Below are 24657 nucleotides of genomic sequence, written 5' to 3'. Positions count from 1 at the left end.
CAGCTGTTCTAGATATTATTCAAACTGTTCTGTTATGAAATTGTGTTTAACCATATACCTTTGACTTTTTTAAAGCAACAAGGAAAACGGGAAAATTCAAGACAGGTCATGATAAGTCTTTATTTTTAAGTGCACTTAAATTGTTCTCATAAGAATGTATTTTAAGTACATGAAACATTGTAGACTGCAACTGTGCACGTGATTACCCATCTTCATCTCGTTTCTTTATGCAAAATTGGCATTGTCAAGGTTGTAAGGCCAAAAATCTAACATGTATTTATATTATACAATCAGTTTCTTATTCCAAAAACTTTGGGGCTTTTTTTTATGTGGAGTCTGTGTTTTGTTTGGGTTTGTTTGTTTTTGTGTAAATGTGCAGTGATTACTTTAAACCATCAGGCTTTTCTGTCTTCTACTTCTTGGGTCAGTCACTGTCTGCAGGTGGGAAAAAGAAGTTGTCAAAGTTCTGCTTTTTGGGAAAGGAAAAATGGGAGAAGTGTTAACCTGGTTGCAGCTGTAATTTTAAGCCAGTTAGTTCAATTATTTGGTTTGCCAACCTTGACAGTATCATTTCTATCTTTATGAAAATACTAAGATGTTTAAAAGCCAGTAAAGCCACAGTCRATGGGGAGATGTATTTAGACATTGGTTGATCAATTCTCATTCAAAAACAARCAAAAAGGAAGCACTTGGAACTAAACTAAGGCCAGAATTTGTGGTCTGGGAAGAGAGAACTACAAGCAGTTCTTGGGATCTGAGCCATAGTTACAAATTAATTTCCCTCAACTTGAAACAACCATAATAATTCAGTATTGGCAATCGCTGATTTATCTGGAGTGTTTTGAAATTATCCTCTGGAAGTTTTGAAAACAAAAAATGAGCTCACAAAGTGATTGCCTCTGAAGAACAAAGCTTCAAACAAAAAATAGCAGAAGTCAGAGAGCCTGCAGTGTGCAGGTTTCCCCAAGGCAGTGAACACATTTCAGGTTTTGCTGAGCATGTCCGTGGGAATGCTGCGAGGAGCCAGTCCTGGTGTGAACAGGGACAGAGGGGAATGTGGAGCTTGTCATGCCTGTAATGTGGAATGTATGTCCCAAACATACATTGCAAAGGGGAAATCAGCCTCCCAGGGCTTGGGGAGCTGCAGATGTGTAATGGCTTGGCCTGATGTTGTCGGAGCCCTGCAGAGGGGTCACTGCGTTCCTGGGGCTTGGAGGAGCAGTGTCCGAGGAGCTCGTGGCTCCTGTCCCAATCTGGGCTCCATGAGCACTGCCATCCCTTGGCCAGGCTGAGCTGGGCATGGAGCTGAGCATGTTGGTGGCTGCTTGGGGAGCTGTGGTGGGGGTTCAGCCCCAGCTGCTCGTGCTGCTGTTTGAACAGATTCCAGTTGGGTCACAGAACACCTCCTCCCARAACCAGGCTTCTAGAGCAGCTTGTGTCCCAGTGAGCTCCTCCATCAGACATGCTTCCATTGAGGTCCAGTGAGCACATCTTCCCTGCAGATTACTTGCTCTCTCTTGCCATTACAGTGTGTGTTCAATTTTTAATGTAGTGGTTGAAAATCTTTTCCCCCCAAGGTGATTTCTGAAGCATCATCCAAGTGTTCAGTAAGTRCCATTGACAATACTGTTTTTTCCACGTTTTTCAGATATATTGGGAAGTCGGACTCAATAACAATCAGCGTGTGGAATCACAAGAAAATTCATAAAAAGCAGGGAGCTGGTTTTCTGGGTTGTGTGAGACTCCTTTCCAACGCAATCAACCGCCTTAAAGACACTGGTTGTAAGTAAGCTAAGGACRAGTTTCTTCTCTTTCAGCCCAAGCTTGCATGTACAGACTTTTGAAGAATGACACTTAATTGGGTTTTTGCTAGGCTTTATAAAGTTTGTATATTCCAGTTGGTTTGGTATCTTGTGATGTTGTTTTGTTTGTTGTGTGATTTTTACTTTGTGTTCTCTTTTTGTAGATCAGAGGTTGGATCTGTGCAAGCTTGGGCCAAATGACAATGACACTGTTAGAGGACAGATAGTAGGTAAGTAAAGTTTTTTTGTCTTTCAGTTCTCTTTTTATCTTTAATTTCTGTAGTAGCTATAGAAATATCCTTCCTAGATGTCGATTTTCTYTATTGAATTCCCCAGTGTCTACTGCCAGAGCCATTTGGACCTCAGGTTAGAAGAGCAAAAARACCAAATCAAAATGCTCAAACCACCCCAAAAAACCCAAATCAAAATATTATCAGTGTTAGGGCAAATAAGACCATAGATAATAGGAAATTGATTTAGAGAGTTTTTTATTTCACTGTAAACTTTGTGAAAAACTGACTATAAAATTTTTGGCCGCTGAGAGCTGCAGCAAAACTGTGCTTCCTGTAGGTTTTGGGAAAGTGTAAAGCATCTTRCTTACAAGCAAGTAAAATTGCTGTCTGGGATGACTTAGCCAATTAATTTTGTGTTTTCATGGCTTATTAGCAAGTCTGTCACCAACCTCACTAGCTGTGCTTTGTCATTCTGTGAACTCATAAACTTTAAATAACTTAAGAATTAAAAAGAAGCTGGCAAATTAAGCAAAAAACTTCATAAACACTGTCTTTTTTGTGTTTTCTCAGTTCTTTGTGAAGGCAGCATTTCTAATGGTTCATTTAAGTCAAAAGTTGGTCAGGATAAGGGAATTATTTGTTTATATAGCAATGTTAATGAGAATATTTGGACATGAGGGAAAAAAACCCTGAATTTTTAGGTTCAGTTCCTAGTTGAAGTGATATCCAAGCAGCACTTCTGTCTGCCAGGAAGCACCGTTGAAATATCAGTCAGCAAATGAGGCCTTCAGTGTGTTTGTTTGCCTCCCTCAGAGCACTTTGGTGGATAAAATCTGTGACTTCACCTCTTTGTGCTGCTCTGTCTYCATCTGATCTGCAAGTGCTTGCATTAGGATAGGAGTGTGGTGGCACAGGAGRGTCAAATGATGGTAGAAATGTGGAATTGTAAGTGCATTGCTGACACTTCAGGCTGTTCTTGATTAAWTTTTCCACATGAGCTTGCACAGCAGAGTAAAGGATAAATCAGTCACTTTTTTGGGGCTTGTTTTGTTGTGGGTTTGGTTTGCTTTTTGGGTTTGCTGCAGTGTGCTGGTCCCCTGAGCATCCCTGCTGTGGTTGTGGGGTTTCTTTGGCGAGGAGGCCGAGCTGGGTGAGCACAGGAGAGTGGGTTCAGGGTGTGCTGGGGGCAGGGAGCTCAGTTTTGSTCTCTGTTCTGCAGGGACTGTGCTCTCATGCTGCCCTCCAGAGCATGAACACACATCCTGGTCAGCATTGCTGGGAATGCTGCCAGTCATTCAGGGGCAAAAACCAAACCAGAAACCCCTCCCCAAAGCAGAAAGGTCTGGGAAGCCTGGGGCAAATCCACTGCAGTGTGCAATGAGGCTTCAGAGAGAACTGGTCAGAGAACTAGTCAGGGAGAACTGGTCAGAGTAGTGAGCAGGGTGGGCATGACCTGTCCTGCCAGGCTGGCTTTAGCTGATGTGCTCAGGAAAAGTGGTGCAGCCAGAGCAGCACTGGCTCTTTGGGATCTGCCCCTGAACACCAGCAGCTGTCAGATCCTGGACTGAACCTACAAAACACAGCCTTGTCAGGTGACAGCAGAGACCCAGAGCAAATCTGTGTGTTCTGTTTGCTGTTGATATCATAGGAAGGTCAAGAGTGCTCAGTCATGGCTCTGTTTTAATTTAATGCATCCTTGGTAAGATTCCAGAGACTCCTGTCTTTTTTAATTTAAGTTGTCATTATTAATCTTCTTATATTTTAATCTTTCTTCACTAATGCAACTTTGTTGAATGGGTGAATGAGCCTGAGTAAAACTAGATGATTCCACTGCAGTAGTTAGGTGGCAAGGAWGTCTGGATTAAAAATAAATAAAAAGACAGAATAAGTTATAAATACACTCTCAGTTCTTCAACTTAAAAACTCCCTTAAATTGAGAGACTGCAAGACTGGAACCCCCTTTAAAATGTAAAATCTGCCTTCAGCAGATTATAAGTCTTGCAAATCAAGTGCACAGTACAAAAGTTTGGCTTCATCCAGGTTCAGGCCTGTAAGGTCATTTCACTGCATTATAAATAGGACTTTAGACAGTTGTCCAGAGGTACATTAGTGCCACCTCAAGAAATGTGGGCCACGGCACGTATTTAGCTTTTTAAGCAATTGTTTTATTGTTAAARGCATAACAAAACATCAAAAAACCACGCCAGCCCTGCAGGAACACAAGTGTCATAAATTATCAGATTGGACACTTGCAAATTGTGATATTGGGAACAAAAGCRGCCTACAAAAAAAATCTTTGTTTTCATAATTGCAGTACAAAAGCTTCGGGAATAAATATCCATTAAAGTGAATCATGTAAAACAAAAAAAATGAAAAGTGAAACAGTTTAGTCCTGCAAGTTGTACAAATTCTCTTTCAGATGTAACTGTAATTTGCATTCAGATGCCATCTCTTTAATTAAATTCTTTTRTTATCCAATAGTCAGCCTTCAGTCCAGAGACCGAATAGGCACAGGAGGACAAGTTGTGGATTGCAGTCGGTTATTCGATAACGATTTACCAGATGGGTAAGCTGACACACTGTGGTGTAAACAAAACACTGCTCATGTGAGAGATTTGTGCACCAGTGAGAAGTCAGTGTGCAAATAAATCATTGGAAACATTGCACTCAGAGTTCTGCTCTCAGAGCTGAGCCAGCTGGGGTGCACAGAGCAGGTGATAGTTGGGCTGTTGTCTTACCTCCACTTGGAAAAGGGGAGGTGATATGTGAATAAATGCTTTGAAAAATATACTTGGTGAGAAAACACGTATTTCAGTTTAAATCACAGCCAGCAAAGTGACTTTTGCATGCAGTAGTTTTGTAGCAAGGAGTGAACCACAGGGCTTGGCTGTCCTGCAGCATGGTGCAGAGGTGTAAATCCACTGATAAACAGGGRTCACTCCTTCCCTGCACCTCTTAGTGAAGAAAACGGGATTGGAAAAGGTAATGCAGCCCAAGTTCTTTCTGTATTTACCTGCCAAAGGCAGAGTTTAGGATTCTGTTTCGTCCCTGTGAGAGTTAATGACATCATTATCACCTAAAAGAGTTTTGCAAACACAAAAAAATGCTCTGGTTTAGGTTCTGGTGCTGTCAGCAACTTCTTCAGAGCAAACACAGACTTTCTGAATGTGATTCTTGGCAGGTAAAGACAGKAGAAAATGAGTTTTCAGAGGATGAGTTTTGAAATGCAAATCATCATCTAAGACCTTAACACRATTCTTTTGTTAATTTGGAGTCCAGATAAGTGAAAAACATTTTTGAAAATGCTTCTAAATTTTCACTTCAGAATGTTCTTTGCATAAGTATTGCTCACTTAATTGTGTAACTGCAAAGTTTGCTGTACAGCCTCTTATATGTCAGAGTGCAAATCTAATACTAATTCAGAAGTGACTTTATTTGWAGCTAACTTTTTAATGAAAGCAAGTAGTGCATGAAGATGCTGTGAAAGCACTTGTTAGAGTCAGTGGTCAAAAGAAATTAAATGCATTGTTAAACATGAAGTTTCCAAGAAGTTTCTTTATGTGATTATTTGGATTTAATTAGAATTCAAGCARTTACTGAATATGAAGGTGTGATACTGTTAATGATGTGCCTGGTTCCAAGGGAAGAATACGTTAAATAATTTCTGAGTTCAATTTCCAGTTGTTTCCTGTCACCTTRTTCAGCTCACACCATTCACAGCAGTGTAAGCTTTCCTGAGCTGGGCACTTGTGATGGAGACGTTTTGTTCTCCAGTTTCCTGGAAATGCCACTGAGTGCCTTATCTGTGCCTGTSTGGATTGCAGGTGGGAGGAGCGCAGGACTGCCTCGGGAAGGATCCAGTATTTGAACCACATCACACGGACAACGCAGTGGGAGCGACCCACACGGTGAGGAATCCTTGGGAGCTGAGGGCAGGATGGACTCTGCCTAATATTTAACTCAAAAGATGGTTCTGACTACTTTTTTTCCTGCCCTAGTAACAACTTCTTTGCTTTCTTGTCGAGATGCTGGGGTAGAGCTGTGTAAATGCTGTCACTACAATGTGCAGACATTCAAAAGGTGAAGAAGTGAGACCATGAGTAGCTGTCAGACCTTGCTCTGTGACCATGTACCCCAGARCAGTTACAGCTGACTGCTACCCAGTGTGTTTGGAAATCACTGTGATCGCTTTTTCTGGTAGCTGCAGATGTGAAGCTGTTCCTCAAACTGCTTTTGTTGTTGCCTGAATTGCAGACACCATCATCGCATTTTTTTCAGACTCCTCTGCAGACTGTCTGTGCCTGCAGACTGTCTSTTCCATTCTCAATATCATTCAGGTCTCTGCATGAATGTATTTGACTTAAAGTAATCTGGACTGTTAACACTGCTAGCTCTGATGCATATTTGCAGTTTTGGAGTGAAGGGACTGAACAGCCTTTTGATTTACCTATTTCTGTTTCTCTTGGTATGTTAAAATACCTGTTCTAAGCTCTAGAAACAGTAATAAAACAAATACAAAATACATAATTTGTTTTGAGGATTTCATGTGACCATGCCAATCCCCCTTGAACCCATTTTAAATCCTTTTGAAAGCAGCATTGAGATACAGAATCACACTGGTCAGTGTTTCCTCTTGCTCTCAAGAGCAACAGCTTTTATTCTTGCTTGGGCGAGGATGGTGAAAAAGGACTAAAAATTAGAAGGAATAACAARGCCTGATCACTTCCTCAGCCACATGAAGGTGGAGAAAGTTTGGAGGTGAAGAGGTTACTGGTTTCTCTGGTGAGCACAAAACAGGAGCTTCCTGGGGTGTCCCTGGGGCTGGGCGAGTCCCTGAGATGTCCCCAGAGTGCCAAGGTGCATCTCCCCCAGSTGTGTTGTGTCATGTCCAGTCAGAATTGAGGTTTTCCCGTTTTCCCCAGGCCAGCATCCGAGTACTCGAGCCCGGGCCGGCCCCTGAGCTGCTTTGTGGACGAGAACACTCCGCTCCCCGGCACCAACGGCGCGTCCTGCGGGCAGGYGGCGGATCCGCGGCTGGCTGAGAGGAGAGTCCGCTCCCAGAGGCACAGGAACTACATGAGCAGGACACACCTGCACACTCCTCCCGACCTGCCTGAGGGATATGGTATGAAAATCCAAGGGGTTTGGGGTCTCAGGAAGCTGGGAAAATGGTTCTGTCTTCTCATATGTAAGATCCTGTTCATTCCGTCGTTTAGGGAAATCGGTCTTGGCGAGTTTTCATACAGCATTCTTTGTTCTTATATTTATGTCTGTAAACGTTCTTAAATTTTGTTCTAAAWTTGTTAATTTATCTTGATTTCACAGAGCAAAGGACAACTCAGCAAGGTCAGGTCTACTTTCTGCATACTCAGACTGGTGTCAGCACGTGGCACGATCCAAGAGTACCTAGGTAAGGAATGATGGAAGTACCCTTAAGATTTCAAATCAGAATCATTTAAGCAGAGTGCTCTCCTGRGAGTTTTCTCTGGCTAATATTTCTGATTCTTGGTCCCTAATGTATCATTTTAACAAGTCATTCATCAAAATTAATTAGTCTGACTTCCCCAGTTCTTCAAGTTGTTACAGTAACGAAAAGGTGGAAAAGCAGGAAATAAGTTACAATGGTGTTTTGAAAACAGGTACAGTTCACTGATTATAAATTTTATATATGAATTGGAGCCAAGTCCAGATTTTACTRCTCTGCAAAATAATGAAACCAAAAGTAGAATCTGAACACTTCCAAAAGAAGTTCTGTCGAGATACTTCAGTGAGAACTGGGTTGGATTGAAACACTCAAAATGCTTTTCCTGTTGCACTTGGGAGAAAACAAATCCGAAGTCTTTTTAATTTTGTCGTTTATTTACACAGTATACATGCAGTTATTTCTGATATGTTTGAAAGAAAAAGATGATCATGGAAACTATTGGTAGCTTCTGATTGTTCTGTAAATAACCAAGAAATCCTGTTGTAAACACTTGCCTCCCAAAATCCATGAATGGTGGTGTTGGAGGTGTGTGTGGTTTGAAATTGGCAGCCTGCACTGGCATTTGTGAGAACCAGAGGAACTCTGGCAGTTGCTGCTGTGTTCCTGTATTCCTTCCCATGGAAATGGGTGTCCTAGGAAGGATAAAAGGCCTCAARACCACACTTCATTGTGTTTTGAATTATTCTTTTGTTGCTGTTTTTGTGTTACGAGTTCATACCTTGCTTTGATGCAGCTTTGATGCGTTGCCTGCAGAGCTGAGGCTGCAGTTGTGCTTTAGGAAGTCCATGACTTGTGTRTTATACAAAACCAGCCTCTAAAAAACAAATAATATGAAGATCTAATCCTTCAGCTTGGGGTGTGATGGTTCTGTGTGCAGTCTGAGTTAGCACTGCCCTGAGGTGTGGCAGCACAAACAGCGGGAGTGACTCTGAGAACAAGAATTGTTTGCGTGAGGACAGAATTGATGTCATTTGTAAGGAATATTTTATTTTGAGGCTAATAGCCACAGTCCTGTAGTCAGCAAAAGTCGTTCTGGCAGTTCAGCAGTGGTTCTGTGGGGAAAACAGCACAGTGCAGTCCCAGAKCTTCATGTTCCCATTTGTGGCTCCTCAAGTCTTTGGAATCCCTGCAGGCAGCTCCATTCTGTCCCTTGGCTCTTTCCTTCCTCAGCTCCCATGATTTTGGGAGAGCTGAACCCCTTTGGGAAGAGCTGCCCTGGACAGTGTGAGGGGTCTGAGGTGTGAATTGCATCCATGAGTAAATGCACAGTTCTGCAGCCCAGCATTTGTTTTCAGCGAGGCTCTGGAATGAATTTACATCTTCCTAATTTCAGCACATTTTTCTTGAGACCWATTGAGCCACCTCTGCATTGCTCAGGGCAGAGCTGAGTCATTGTTCATATAATCCTTGATTTGAAATATTTTGTTACCCACAAGCTCTTGGGGTTCTGTGGCAAAACAGCCAGTGCCATACACGCACATCCCATGTGTAATTCTTCATGGAAAGTGTAACTCTTCAGAAATACACTTTTGTTTTGTAGGAGTTTCTAAAGYGTGATTCACAGCTCCTTACGTGACTAATGTTGTTTTAAAAAATGTTTTCTGTCAGAATTGGTGCAGAACTGCAATTCCATTTTGACAAATATGGCAATGGTCTTTATTTTGGTTTGAAGCCTGTATTAATTTAACAGCTGAAGTTAGTTTGTAAAAATGAAGGTTATTTGATAAGAACTCTTTTCCCCACGGCATGTGTTCTGGGGTGTGTGTTTTTGCTGTGGTGGGCTYGTACCTTGGGAGTAGAGATTCCAGCTGAACAGATCAAGTTTCTGAAACAATACATTTTCTCAGACTTCATGGAATTGTTCTGTTACATTTACGCTTGTTTGGCTCGGAGGCCAATTGCTGAGGTATTTTTCATTTTATATTTGTTTTCACAGGGATCTTAGCAACATCAATTGTGAAGAGCTTGGTCCACTGCCTCCTGGATGGGAGATCCGAAATACAGCAACAGGCAGGGTTTATTTTGTTGACCATAACAACAGRACGACGCAGTTCACGGACCCGCGGCTCTCTGCAAACCTGCACTTGGTCCTAAAGTGAGTCTGGGGCACGGGTGGAGGGAAGGCAGTGCCTCCTGATTTGTGTCAGGATGAATTCTGCCATCCAGGAGGCTTTAAAGAGCAGTGATGTTCTTTGACACACTCCCGGCAAAGTTTTGGTGCTCTTAGAAAACCCTCTGCAGGAGCGTTTAGGCAGGAATGYGGCTGTTGTGATGCACAGGGGAGGGAAGTGAGAGCTGTCTGGTGGCAAGGACTGGCACACAGATTTTTGCTTTCCTAACAGCAAGAGAGACCCTTTGTTTTCTTTATACTTCATTTTATTTTCAGTCATTTCATTTGTTTTGAAATAAGRAGTTGCATATGAGCCAGTGGTGTGAAATACTGCTGAGTTAGGCAAGGGTGCACAAATGCTCAGCTATGCTCCTGGAATAAAGGAAAAGTAGTTCAGCTCCTTCAGTTTTAGGACTGATTGATATGTTCTTAAAATAAGGCCCCAATAATTTAATTCAGCTTTTTTACAAAAAGAATAAAATAGAATAGGAACTGCATWTATAAAATAGGATAGGAACTGCATTTTTTCTGCCTTAGTGTTTTGCTATCATAATTTCATCTCACAGTTTTAAAAAGAGACGGGGAAACTCAAAAGAATTCTGGCTCGTGTTTTATTCCCCAGGCACTCATTACACACTGGGGATTTTCTACTAWAGATGGAAAGCAAAAAGCAAACAAATATTTCTTTTTTCTCTTTCTTTGTTTTTGCCCAGACAGCTTGTCCTAGGTAGTTGTGAGTTTGATTCTATTGTTTCTCCTGCTAACACCTTTTAATACTCTCGGGAAACACCTCTAAAGTATTGAGTAGGTGTTAAGTGGAAGAAACAATGAGGAGTTGGGTAGATGGAAAGCCAGGCAGCCCTGGGCAAGGAGTAAGTAGGAGGAATAGTCCTTTAAGGAAGTGAATCATTGGGAGGAAAAGCTGAAGGAAAGAATAATGGGAACAAGACAAAGCTGAGGAATGGAAAGTCATGTCCAGGAGTCAACATGTCCTGTATGCATTACACAAAAGCTGTCTGGCCTCTGCCCAATATACACTTGAACTTCACACCCCAGCAGGGAGAAGAGCCTAAATATTGACAAACACCTATTTTGTTTAGAGAAATCATTGGCTGTATATGTGTATATTACAGGACTTCAGTAAATCCCCATCATCCAGACACTTTGGGTGCTTTTTTCTTTTTTTAATTTAAAACAAATCACTACTAATTTTAGCCGAATTTAAATTTGGTGGTTTGAAAATTATCTTGAAACAAGTCAGCAGTGAAGGAACAGGTTCGTGTTTGAAACACAGAAATGCTCCTTAAATCAATTCAGATTTAGRTATTGTACTTGAAGAAAAACTTAAAAACTCTTTGCTACAGCAGTGCAATTCTTAAACTGTAGAAAACTCAGTGAACTGGGCTGTATTTGACAAACTGGCCTTCTCAGGTGGGTTTATTTTGAAATGGCAGAAGGGGCACAGTAGCCAATTCTRCATGGATTGTGGAGGACAGATAACAGAGCTACCTTTGTTAGCTGGAAAATCCAATTTGACTTTTAATTTCCAGAATCACAGAACCATTTAGCATTTATTTGAACTTAGAGTACTCCTACAGTGTGCTGAAGTTTTTCATTTGTCCATCTGTCTTTCATTAGGGAAGGATTTCAGAAACTCACCCAACAGTGTCATCAGCAAAGTCTGCTGCCTGATAAATCATTTTCGGTGTTTATTCTTTTATTGCACCAAACAGGATATGTGAAAGTTTCCTCTGCCTTGAGCCCACCTCCTTATTTGTTCTTTAAAAAACAAACAAGAAAAGTAATTTGCCTTAGGCCTGTCATTTTGTAAATTATCCAAGAAATAAGTTTAGACTTGGTGTGGGATGGGTGTGATAGTTTTAGGTTCAAAAGCATGAGAAAACGTTTACTCTCAGTGATACTGACTTTTCTGTTGAGCTGAGTAAAGCCATTTGTTCTTCCAGTTATGACATTATAAGTTATGAAAATAATCAGACTTGTTCCCCAGTTCTGTTCTAAGACATTGACCCAGAGTTTGTGGTAGATTTGGATAGTTATGGCACCTGAAAAGTATTTCATTGTATCCTTAAAGCACTGTATGGATCAAGCACAGTCACTCAGCTGTGAAAACAAACTGAGAAATGAGATTTAATGACTTTAAGCACTGCAGATTGTTTAGCTAATACTGCACTGGCTATTTTTAGTCTAATATGGAAGATGCCATTTTATTTTTCTCTTCAGAGTACTTCCTTATTTTGGGAAGCACTGAGAGGGGAAAAATAACAGTTTAATTTGATGCATAAATGAGMAATTCCTGTTCATTTCAGAGATTACATTTTCTTTAAGACTAACCCTGTCTGTGCTTGGGGAACCTGTGACTTTTTACCCTTAAAGGTGGTATGGAGGGATGCTCACTTTAGTGAATAAATATGGCCTTTTCTGGTACTCCTATACAAGGAATATTTTCATCTATTCTTCCTTATGAATTTAGAAATTTCAGAAGATAGAATAAGGATTTTGCTTTASTTTGTGTATCAAGTAAATACAGTTTAAATGAGATTCATATTTAAAACTAATCACAARTGAAAAATTACCATGCACATGGCATAAATGACATAGAGCCACATTCTGGAACCACAGCCAGTGTGTGTCTCTAAATTATTACAATGATTCGTATTTTTCTGGGTATCCCTGTGGAAAAGTCCACTGGAGGTGAATTTTGGTTGCCAGGAGAGTTTTYTAATAGGCCTTGCCTCAAAACAGACAATAGGCTGAAATTATAAAATACATTAAAACCATGTTTGGTTCCATCTAATAGTTTTTGATCACKGATATTTTTTAAAAAATAGCATTCCATTGGAAAAACATTCTGAATTGTGATGTTTCTTATTTATCCAGTGAATGTWGGGTATTTTCAGATACATTCTCAGGCTTTTAAAAATACAGTTTTTATCCTGTGCTGTTTGGGAATGCYGTACCAAAAAGCTACAAAAATACCCACTCACTGTGTACAAGCAATGACACAGAGAGAACATCTCTGCAACATGATCCATTTACTTTTCCTAGTAAGAAGTCAGATTTACAAAATCTCTTCGAATTGCTAGTAAAAATACTTGTTTATCTGTGCCAATTAGTTCCATGTGAACTCCCACATTCCTGTGGTCCAGACTAGGCCAGGTACAAGGGACAAGGTCCTTGCCAAGCTGCCAGTACAAACATCTTTTTGTAAGCTTACCCTTTTCCAGACAAGCCATTTAAAACAGACTATGGTATTGACTGTAGATTAGAGGCAGAGCGTTTGGCAGATCCCTGAATTTTAAAATGGAGGAAGGGAAAACACGCGGAGGAAATATGGAAATGGTATCTGAGAAATTCAGTGTCAGCAGCTTAAGTAGTAAAATTGCGTGGATAATACCTTATTGTATGTGCTGTAACCTTTTGCACACTTTGGAGAGTAGCACCGATAGAAATAACAAGCCCTAAAAACAACTGATAGCTGCCAAGAAAGACAGAACCATCTGTCTGAAATAGCTCTGAATTTCTTCTTTACTRGCCCCAGACGTTTTTAGCATAATCACGGTAATAATCACAGCGAATTGAAAAGGATTTCAGGAGCCAGCAGGGCTGGATGAGGTGGTCTCAGAGGAGCTTTGTGTGTGTTTGCAGCAGGCAGAACCAGCTGAAGGACCAGCAGCACCAGCAGCAGCAGCAAGTGGTGTCCCTGTGCCAGCTCCCCGACGAGGCCGAGTGCCTGACGGTGCCGCGCTACAAACGGGACCTGGTGCAGAAACTGAAAATCCTSCGGCAGGAGCTGTCCCAGCAGCAGCCTCAGGCTGGCCATTGTCGGATCGAGGTGTCCAGGGAAGAGATCTTTGAGGTAATTKGAGATTTGGAGCTGTTTCTTTGTGTGGAGGGAAGGGGAAGGGGGTTCGTTCACTGAGATGGAATCTTGAAGGCTGCAGTTAAAGCTGGGSTTTTACCGTGGTGAAGAGGAAGAACTCCAGGGGGATATCAAGAGAGTCATGTCATTAAAATAGATGAATTTACCCTGCAAAGAAGAAAAAAATCAAGGAAAACTTCTTCAGTGGCTGGAGATGTACAGCCTGTCAGTGATTGGCGAAGGAGTCCAGGCACTTTGTGTCTCTGAAGATCCTTGAATTTGAGAAGCTGATGACTGTTTCAGAGGGGATGTTACAAATGCAACACTAAACTGTTACTAGTGATCTTAGGTATAATGTAGCTTAAGTAAAATTACTGCTGAATAGGATTCCTCTTCAGAATTTGGATTTCTCACCATCAATCCCAGCTCTCTCTCCAGATTCAGACCAGTTTTACAAACTCTCTGGGCTTCTGAATGGCCAGAGATGCCCACAGTGGGGTTTCTGCATTCTGTTTGGGGCATGATTCAGCAGAATCATTCTGTTGACTAATCTGGAGAACAGTTTATCCTTCTGAGAGCTTTCACCCATCCCACCCATCCCTGCTGTGTTTTTACCCCACCCAAAAATTTGATCGCCCCACTGTGTTGTCACAGTTYTTTGCAGCCAAGAAAGATTTGTGTTGGTCTTCCCTTTGGAGCCAGACAGATCAGTTTGTCAGTAACTGGAAGAGGAAAGGGGGGAGGCTGCAGGATTATGATGTTCCTGTTCAGTCCAGTGTCCCCACACACCCACCTGCCTCCTGTGTCCTGTAGAGACAAAGCTTGGGGCTGATAAATATGAACTTTTCTTTTTTATCTAATTCCCTAGCATTTGTTCTATCTTACAGCTTGCTTTCTGTGTTTCCTTGGTGGAGTCTTACTGGCAGAGGGATAATCCCTTAGATTTACTGGGATGGCATTGCTGCTTCTGTTCTTAATGTGCTTTTTGAAGGCTGGCACATGTTTTTTACCCAGAGTAGAAGCTCCACTGTTGGCTTTTCAGACTGCAAAAACCAGGAGTCTTTATAGAAAACAAAAGGAATTTATTGACACAATATTTGAATAAATTAGGTGAGAATGAAGGAGAATGTTCTGGTCACTGAAGAAGCAATCTGTGATTGGGAAACTGATGAGTATCCAGAGAAATAATGTCCCCTTTAAGGGTGTTCCCTTTGGGCTCAGAGTACACAGCAGCAGCTTCTACTCTGTAAACAGCAGTTAATAAAAGGAAGTGTTGTGTGTTTACAGGAATCCTACAGGCAAGTCATGAAGATGAGGCCAAAAGACCTGTGGAAACGATTAATGATAAAATTTCGTGGCGAGGAAGGCCTTGATTATGGAGGTGTTGCCAGGTAAAACAGTGGCTCCTCTGTCTCTTCCCTGCACCCAGCCCTGCCAGCCACCCTGTGCTTTGAATCCTGAGCCAGCCCAGTATCAGCCCTGCTTCTTTTACATTATTCTTATTTATATTCATATTTATATCTGTAACAGATTATATGTCAGAAGAATATATGGCTTTAGGTAGTATTTTCAGAGAAAAACTGCATTAAAAAAGGAACTAATTTATTGGAAATAAAAAGCAAGTTACAGATCGTGTCAAACATATGTGAGAGGTTTTGGTATCTATTGAAATTAATATATTTTTCTTTGGTTAGTGAAGTTTGGCTATGTGAGAATATATGCCACCAAATACTTGGCTTTATGGCACAATTTTAACCCAAAAATGTGCTTTATTGTAAATTGTMACTGCTGTTTGAAGCAACGTGTTAAAAACCTTCAGTTGGTGGGCAGCTTCAGTCTGTCAATAGTTATTTTTCACTTATAMAAAATATGACATGCCAGATTCTCAGACCATTATTTACTGATTTGTGAAYACATAATTAGAATTTGAATTAAATACGTTCATTACCTAAAGATGGTTTATATCAAGGGCTTTGATTCCAACATCTCTATATTCAAGTGAATCTGTAATGCCTTGTCTTAGTGTGTAATGGCTGTAGGAGAATCAGAGTCAGAAATTCTCTTGGAAATAAGTAACGTGCAGAAAAATCTTGGAAACCTGGGAAACCCATCAGCTGTCAGGTGCTGGGTGGTTACTGAGCCAGTAAAAAGAATTCTGATTTCAGTCTTGTTCAGAGATCATTTCCTTCATGTTTGTGTTTAATAGTAAGACTTTAAAATCAGACTATTTTGAAAATATTCTCAGTGTAGGAATGCATGTCTGTAGAGTCCCAATAAATTATTTTATGTTCTCAGGGAGTGGCTGTACCTGTTGTCCCATGAAATGTTGAATCCTTACTATGGGCTCTTCCAATATTCCCGAGATGACATCTACACCCTGCAAATCAACCCCGACTCCGCTGTCAACCCGGTAGGGCTGGTGCAGTGTGCTGAGAATTGGTGTTTTCTGAGCAGAAATCAAACACATTGGGGAGGGTTCAACACCAAGGAACCAAATTCTTACAATTGCTGCTGCTGGACACTGAATTTGTACAATTATATGATAGTTTATTTTTTTGATCAAAGAAAYGATTCAAATGGGTTCTGAATTTTMTGTARATTCTCARTTTATGTTTCCTTTGGGAGAAATTCAGTTTATTTTGATTGTGACTTGTCAGACTCCTGGACTGGAAGCGATATGCTCAGTGTGCTGTGTATGAAAACAAAACCAAACCTCTGCACAGGGCTTGGGGTTTTTTTCTTTCCTGCATATTTTAATTTTGTCTCATACTCAGCAGTGGGGTCCTACCCAGCTGAATGGCTTTGTCTCCCCTCTCTGTTGCAGGAACACTTGTCCTATTTCCACTTTGTGGGCCGGATCATGGGCATGGCTGTGTTCCACGGGCACTACATTGATGGTGGCTTCACGTTGCCTTTCTACAAGCAGCTGCTTGGGAAGCCAATTACTTTGGATGACATGGAATTGGTTGACCCTGACCTCCATAACAGCTTAGTGTGGATACTGTGAGTACTCTGTAGGGTACCTCGGGATGTTGGAATGCWGTCTCTGTTATGTGATAATGGTCCTAAATCCTGGAAATAAGCTGTATTTTGATTTCAGAAATCTTCCTTGCACAATTCAGCTTTTTTTAGGCTAAAAATGTTCAAACTACTAAAATTTTGGGTGTGGTATGGTGTGGAGTTAATAATTTATAATTTAACCTATTATTAACAGCAACATGTGATTAAAATATAGCATTGAAACTTTGATAATGATTTTAAAATATAATGCAGTAAAACTGCATGCTCACCTTCTTCTTCCAAGCAGTACTTTGAAATGCCACTGAAAAATGAAATTGTGTTTCTGTCAGGTAAATCATGGCTGTAATGTRTTTGCAGAATATGTTTTCCCTCAGTCACTTGCTGCTTTCTTTGCACAGTGAGAACGATATCACCGGGGTGCTGGACCACACATTCTGTGTGGAGCACAATGCCTACGGGGAGATCATTCAGCAYGAGCTGAAACCCAACGGCAAAAGCATCCCCGTGACAGAGGAGAACAAAAAGGAATATGTCAGGTACAGCCACAGCCTTTTCCAGAGGTTTTTTTCCTGTTTCCTAAGGTGGGGAGGAGCCTTTGCTYGTTGAGGGAATTGTCATTGTCGTGCTGTTGGGTTTTGCTGTGGGTTGTGCAGTGGTGGTGGGGTGATGCTGTCAGTGGGGCCGTGTTTTTGGGGCTGGATAAATCACAGGTTTATTGTGTTTGAATACATCCCACAAACCCAGTTTGCACTTTCTCACAGACTTTACGTGAACTGGCGGTTTTTACGAGGAATTGAAGCTCAGTTCCTGGCGCTCCAGAAGGGATTTAATGAAGTAATCCCACAACATCTGCTGAAGACATTTGATGAGAAGGAGTTAGAGGTCAGTGCACCAGGGCTGTGTTGTGTCGTGCAGGGTAAAGAGGCTTTTGGAGCCAGAGCAGCACAGAGCTGTGTCCCGGTGCTCCCAGTGTGCTCCAAGCTGGGATAGGAGCAGGGTCAGGGTGAGCAGGTCAGGGGCCACTGAGGATGTTTGTGCCTCCTGGGAGAGCTGTGGGAGTGTTCCTGGAGGTGACAGCTCACAGCACAACTGGCCARACCCTCCCCTGTAGCTGAAACCCCTCAGAGACCTGCAGCCCTGCTTCTCTTTAACTGACAGGTCAARGCACTTTGGTGTAAGCTTGGAATGGTTGTTTGGTTTGGGTTTTTTTTTTAAATTGAGCCATTTAAAAAATGGTTGTGTACAAAGGTAAAATTTTAAAAATGAGAAAGTTTTATTTCTGCATTGCTTAAGATGAGTGAGAAGTTATAATTTGCCTTTGGTATAAAATCTGTCAATTTTTCTCAGTCAGTTCATCATTTGTCTGGCTCCAAACCCATTTTTAYAGTGATCAATGATGAAATATTATAATCACTCTATTTTTAAATTTMCAGCTCATCATTTGTGGACTGGGAAAAATTGACGTTAACGACTGGAAGGCAAATACCAGGTTAAAACACTGTACCCCAGACAGCAACATCGTGAAATGGTTCTGGAAAGCTGTGGAGCTCTTCGACGAGGAGAGGAGGGCACGGCTGCTCCAGTTTGTGACTGGCTCCTCCCGGGTGCCTCTGCAGGGCTTCAAGGCATTGCAAGGTAACAGCAGCAGGAGCTGGGGAGCTCAGGAATCGCTGGAAATGCAGCCGGGTGACTCCTACAGAGCGATTTGAATGGTCTGATTACAATCAYTGAGTAGCTGCTTTTTGTGTGTTTGCCTGGTACCTTCTTATTCAGGTGCAAACGGCTCCTTTCAGTTCTGCACTTCCTTCTCTGGCAGGAGGTTCTGGACAGCTCAGATCTTAGAGGGCTTCTCCTTGGGTGTGTCCCAGAAGCTTTAATTCGTACCCTTTACAAGCTCTCATCCCCTGCACAGCTCTGGGGGTTCTTTTAGACCAAAATGCATTAACACAGCTCAGGCTCAGACCTATAAATAACAGCAGAGTCCCCGTGAGAAATCAGACCCTGTAAATTGTGTTTTTAATGCCTGCTCGGGCCAGGATTCCAGTTTTGCACAGGTTGGTTCATCTGTAGCCTCTTCTGTCCTTTGTGGCATCACCATGCACACCAGGTCTAAAGGACTGCTGTGCTGCAGTCTGTTCTCTTTAGCAGAGATGTTAAGGGGATTTCTGATAGTCAGATTAATKTAATAAAATTATAAGGAATTGACATTGTGACTCTATGGAATTGCAGTGGAATTAGCCACTATTCAATTTGTTATAAAACARGGACAGGTACAGCTGTGTAAGTTTTGTTGTGTAGGAAGGGTGAGAGAAATTAAATTCAAAACTCTTAGAATTATGCAGTATACTGTGTGAAAAAGGTGATCTATTCATCCTTATCAGTGCTTTTTTCCTTACCTTTCCATGGTTTAATAAGTGCAGGGCTRTGTGGGCAGAGAGGCCACTGGGCCTTTGGCATTTTTTCCTGCCTGTTTATGATCTCACCTTTCTCTGTGCAGAGCTTCTCTTTGTATTTTAGCTGTTGTTTTGTTGTTGCAGTGCAACAAAGACATTTCATGTTATTGCACACAGTAGTGAAGATCTGCTCTGGATTTTCAGGTGCTGCAGGCCCACGACTCTTCACAATACACCAGATCGATGCCAGCACTAATAATTTGCCGAAAGCTCATACCTGGTAAGGCTTTTTCAGTTCTCTGCTGTCATCTGTAGCTTAAGAYCAATCTGTCAGAATATTTGGAGCAGTCTTTTGTTTTGTCTTTCATTACTTAATCCAAGCTGTMYCTTAGGGAGCAGCAGAGCTGTGAAAAGTAGAGATGGCTTTGGTTTAGCTGGAGCTGTGTGGTTTTGTTAAGCCTGGCTGTGCTGGTGGCAGCTCAGRGAGGTGGCAGAGCCCCTGCAGGGATGGCTGAGARCTAAAACYGTGCTGGTGGCAGCTCAGGGASRTGGCACARCCCCTGCAGGGATGGCTCAAAGCTGAAATCTCTGCTCTTCCCTCCCCAGCTTCAACAGGATCGACATTCCCGCGTACGAGAGCTACGAGAAGCTCTACGAGAAGCTGCTCACAGCCATCGAGGAGACCTGTGGCTTTGCTGTGGAATGACCCTCCCAGCCTCACCCAGCCTCTATTTATACTCCTGTCAGCCAGAAAGCCCTTCCTTCCCTCAGCCAAGACTCAAGAAATGCTTGAAATACAGGAAACTTTCCCTTTTCTACACTAGGACACTGGGAGGGAAAGGACAACTTTTGGATTTTTTTTTTTTTAAATTTTAAATTTTTTAAATTTTTTATTTCAAGAAAATAGGTTCTGTGGTTCCTGCCATAGGATCATTCAGCTGCTATTAAAAACTAATATCTTGAACATACAGAATGCTGACTTTTCCTACATTTCAACAGTTAAGCAGTATTCTATACTTAAAGACTACTACTATTTTTGTAAGAGGTAATCTATTATATTTGCCTACCTGATTTCTATTCTCAGATACCAAGACACAACTTCAGCAGTCGGTACAAGTCAYGTTTCAGCCTGTTTTAAATGTATGATACTGAACAGCATCTATACCTGCTATTTTTGGAAAAAAATATTTTGGATTATTCTAACTTTGCATAAAATTGGCTGAAAGAATCATTAATCTTTTTAATGAAAGCCACTTACATGTTAACTGCGTTTTCTTATAGTAAACCATTATATTCTGCAATGTAAATTCCAGGTAAATGTTGCCACAGGGGCTTTTTTTTTATATTTTTCAAGCAGGAATTCCGAATATGACGTTTTGGGGTCCTATTTATATCACTTGTCAGATTCCTCCAGCAGAATTTCTAGTGAGTGACACAGACTGTATTTGGTACAGTCCTTGTGTTTACACGTGGAATAACCTTTTTTTAATGAACAGTAGATGTTTTGATTTTTTTTTTTTTTTAACAGCATTTTTCTAACAAGTCTGTCAAGAGTATTTTTTGTTGCTTTTGACCTTAAATTGAAACACTGCATTTTTCAGCTGTTGAAGCACTGATGGGCTTTGCCAGCAGAAGTCTGTCAGCGGTTTGTTCCAGAACCCATCCTGTCCAGTCAACCAAAGTTTGTTTGAATGCAGCCAAATCATATTCTGTATTTGTTGATGCTAAAGATTTATCAGGTAAAACACGTTGTAATCTTTGTCCAGCTGCTCATGACACGTGGGTTTAAGTTACAACTAAGGAAAAATGGTGTATTGACTGAAATATGTGTAATGTGCTTTGGAAATGAGGTTGTAAGAGCACATAATTTATTGATTGTAGGGATGGAAGTAAGTATATATATGATTTATAACATGGGTTGATCTCTTCAAAGGGGAATAAAATGCACTACCAGTAGAGGGAACTGAACTTTGATGTTAGTTTGGAAATTCTCAGTTAAGATCTGTCTGATCTGCTCGTGGTGTGTGGATAAATCAGGCTGCTTAAGAGACRGTGCCATTCTCCTCTCAGCCATGAGAATATTTGGAATAAGTAGMAGGTTTTTTCCAATCAGTGTTGTGTGTTTGTAACTTAGGTTACAATTAATCATCAAATCTGCACTATTTTTTCACTGCCAATGAGAAGAAAGTCAAAGGTATTGAAAATGCTAAAGGGATGGGATGTAACCAGCTGTTCCATGTTTGCAGTGTAAGTCACAGTGAACCAGCTCATTTTCTGTGTGTTCTGTGGAGCTTGAACTCAGTTTTGTTCTGCCAAGTCTGACTGCCACAGTGAGTAAACTACTGCTGGATGTTGTGTGTTAGAATAGTGGGCAAGGGACTACTTTTACAGAACTGTGGTAAGAATCTGGTGAGCCAAATCCACATGTTGGTTTGATTATTTTTTTTGTACAGCTGCTGCTGGCAGGTTTGTTCCAAGGGACTTTGCTTCCCTTTCTGGGCTGRCTGCAGGCTGAGGCTACTTAGGGATGTGAACAGGAAGAGACCAGGTTTGAAATACATAGATCCTTTTATTTTCATTTCAAGGGACTCTTGCACTCCTGGTGAAGGGCTGCTTCTTTGGCACCCACATTGGGCTCCCCAGTTGAGGGCTTTCAGAGGAGTTGTCACTGTGCCTGTCTGGTTCTGGGGGAGCAGAGCAGATTCTTGCCCAGTGTTTCTCACTCCAAGAGCTCCTCATGGCTGGGAGCACAGCTCCACACCCTCCCCAAACCTCTGCTCAGCCCCTGCAAGTTCTGATGATGTGAGTGACTGTTGGAAGGGATTTCACAGGTTCTTGTGACTGTTCACAGGAGAGGCTCCAGTGCTGTGGAAGTGAAAGAAGTGATTTCACCCTCCCACCCCCCTCAGGCTGTGGCCGCAGCTTCCCTGGTCATGGAACATGGCAAATATAAAATCTGGCTGGTGAATTTATTGAATACAAAGTTATGGTGTCATAAAAGCATCTTTGGGGAGGGAGGAGATGAGCTCTGCAGAATATGGACCCGAGATCAGCTGATAATKACATTCATTTTCACAGCAGCCTTAGCAGTACATGTGTTTTTCTACCAAACATTTTGGTATGACATTGAGAATTTTTTTTAACTGCCACAGATATTGTAAATTTAATATATTATAGGCAAAACTAGACAAATCTGCATTGAACTTTCCATAGCTGACAGATGAGGATGAATATACCAAGTATTTTGAGTGCCTTTCTACCTTCATAAAGACTGAGAGCTTTAACTAAAGCACCTCATCACCCAGTCAGATGTTTATCTGAATATGGTAAAGGGTTGATTCCCTTTCCAAAATTTTGTTTCAAGAACATGTCAGCTATTTTCCCCTCAAAAAGGTGCTAAGCCTAATATTGCATTTTAACCTTGGACTTTCACCCCATGATTAATGTGAATATTTATTTCAATGTGTCCCTCTTACTGGGTTTTACTTTATCCAGTCTTTAGTTGTTTTAGGGAGATGTCACATCATGGTTTTATGCTGTTGCTTTTCATTATGAATGTTTAATTATGAACAGTGACTTTTGTAGATTTCAAATATACAGTTCACAGTTGAGTTTCAGAGGATTTAATTTCTCGGTGTAAAGAGTTTTGTAATGGTGCTTTGTACAGTATGTATTCTAATTTTTTTTTTTTTTTTTGCACATAGTTTCAGTTTCCCTAAACTGATTTATTTGTACCAAATTTTTGTGTTGTACTAAAGTCCAGAGCACACAAGCTGTTTTGAAATTCCTGTCCTACAACACTACATCTGTCCTGAACTCCTGGTGCGTTTAAATGCTGCATTGATGGAAGTTCAAGCTTTGCTCCTGTCACAGCACCATCCTCCAGCTTGATGTAGCATCTTTTTAAACAGCACCACACATTACCAGGTGCCATTTGTTGTACTTTACACTATGTAGTAGGTTCCTGGCTCTACCACATCCTCAGAGCTTTGTCTGTAGTTGTAATTAGTTTATCCAAGTGTAATTACTCCTCCACAAACTGACAGTTCTTAGTTTATCATTTCCATTGTATTTATTACAGAGTGTTTTAGCGTTGGTATCATTGTATTTTCACTCAGCTGTTACATGAGCTTTAACAAAAAAAAAATCTGTATAAAATGGTTTTTAAGTACTTAATGTATGTACCCATGCAGAAGTTGAGCAATAAATTGTATGCTGTTTGCACTGTCACAGCATCAATGGTTTTAAAAGTTTTAAGTTTTTCTTAATTAAATCTTTAAAATGTAAGAATGTMATTTKAAATAACTGGACTTTGTTTCAGGAGAAAATATTTAAAATTTAGTGACTTCCTAGTGCTGTTACCTACAGTAAAAACTGTGCTGAATGTTCTAGTCCAACTCAGCAGTTCTTAACTTCTGGCTCTCATCTACTGGCACGTCTTGGCAAGGACTTATCTCAGCATTGGTGAACAGATGTCTCCTCTCAAAACTTAGCAAAGCTACACCACTGTCCTTGAGGGGAAAAAAAGTTAATTTGGTAAAGACTGGCTAAATTTCATCAACTTAGCTGATAAATATTGTCCCATAAAGGCTTCAAAGTTAGCCAGGCTGACAGCAGCTCCCTGAAAAGGTTTGTACAAGTCAGGGTTTGTGTTTCTGGWTTTGTGGAGGGCTTTTGGTGTGTGTTGTTTGGGTCTGTCTTTTTGCAATGARGTATCTCCTGCTCTAACATCTGTAAAAGAACCTCCTTCACAGGCTGGGGGCTTTTTTTTTCCTTTTCAGTGCATGAGTCTGAGTTCTGTGTGTTGTCAGTTCCATCAGAGACACCCCCTCATAGCAACCTTTAACTATTGTATAGACAGTGCAGTTAATTCCAGAATTCATATATCACACCTTTCACACAGCAATTTTAGCAAGAACTCTTCTAGTACCAAGATAAACTAATTAAGAGTTGCACTTTTGTCAGGCAGAGGAGACTGTATCAGTAATGGACATCATTAATWATCAGCTTTTATGTAATTGTTCTTAGTTTAAATACTMATCCTTCTCTGCTGGCACCTCCTGGGGCCCAAGGAAGATGCTCCAGTACCTGCAGTGCCTTCTGGCAGCTCCTGCTCTGCCTGGAACAACCTGGAGTAAGGTAAAGCTGACTGGTGGAGTATTTAATCACTCTAAATCTGGTTCTGTCAGTGATGGAGTCATCAGGCTGTCCCTGGGAGTGTGGCCCTGTGCAAGATTAGGAATGCTGTCCACAGCTCCTTCCCAGGGTTCACCTCTTGCAGAAGCTCATCMTGCATTGCTTTAGAAGAATCTTCCAAGATTTTTTCTGTTTCAAGCTACTTTTCCCAGTGCATCTGTAGCACAGARGGAGTATTTTATATGCTTTATATTTTATCAACCAGCCAGCAACACCAACACTGCAACCACAGAATTGACTGGAAAGAGGAGTGGAATAAGTAGTCCTCCCTTGCTTAATGTATTTAGAGTCCCAGTTATTTATGTCAGGKTTATTGCAGGCATTCTCTAACTTGGCCTTTCACAGGAAACCTGAACCTTTGATGTTCTTTTAAAGATCTTCTTGTGCTTTGTGAGCTTTCCAAACTGTGATTTCTGGCTAATGGTGTTAGATTGGCTTAGCAACAACAGCCCCAGCACAGATGCAGAGGAGCCTCAGCATCCAACTGTTCCACCACAATAACTTCACTTAAGCACTGTGACTTCATCCCTCTTCCTG

The 24657-nt window shown here is 41.2% G+C and overlaps 1 protein-coding gene across 1 annotated transcript in view; it reads left to right on the top strand.

The window, feature by feature from the left end:
• SMURF2 (SMAD specific E3 ubiquitin protein ligase 2) overlaps positions 1-23234 on the top strand; it is a 56068-nt gene extending 32834 nt beyond the window's left edge. Inside the window, exons 4-19 of the mRNA XM_057368880.1 lie at positions 1649-1782; positions 1967-2032; positions 4517-4601; positions 5860-5943; positions 6958-7160; positions 7361-7445; positions 9457-9615; positions 13297-13507; positions 14798-14901; positions 15806-15920; positions 16335-16513; positions 16930-17067; positions 17293-17413; positions 17965-18166; positions 19129-19204; positions 19531-23234. Coding sequence (XP_057224863.1) covers positions 1649-1782; positions 1967-2032; positions 4517-4601; positions 5860-5943; positions 6958-7160; positions 7361-7445; positions 9457-9615; positions 13297-13507; positions 14798-14901; positions 15806-15920; positions 16335-16513; positions 16930-17067; positions 17293-17413; positions 17965-18166; positions 19129-19204; positions 19531-19630 — 2062 coding nt within the window. The 3' untranslated portion in view covers positions 19631-23234. The remainder of the gene's footprint in view (positions 1-1648; positions 1783-1966; positions 2033-4516; positions 4602-5859; positions 5944-6957; positions 7161-7360; positions 7446-9456; positions 9616-13296; positions 13508-14797; positions 14902-15805; positions 15921-16334; positions 16514-16929; positions 17068-17292; positions 17414-17964; positions 18167-19128; positions 19205-19530) is intronic.
• The last annotated feature ends 1423 nt before the right edge of the window (positions 23235-24657 follow it).

The sequence above is a fragment of the Malurus melanocephalus genome, unplaced genomic scaffold (genome assembly GCF_030028575.1).
Source record: "Malurus melanocephalus ecotype Western Australia unplaced genomic scaffold, MMel_1.1 scaffold_98, whole genome shotgun sequence".
Taxonomy (NCBI): domain Eukaryota; kingdom Metazoa; phylum Chordata; class Aves; order Passeriformes; family Maluridae; genus Malurus; species Malurus melanocephalus.
Note: the sequence above shows the minus strand (reverse complement) of the source record. Positions and strands in the feature narration are given on the sequence as shown.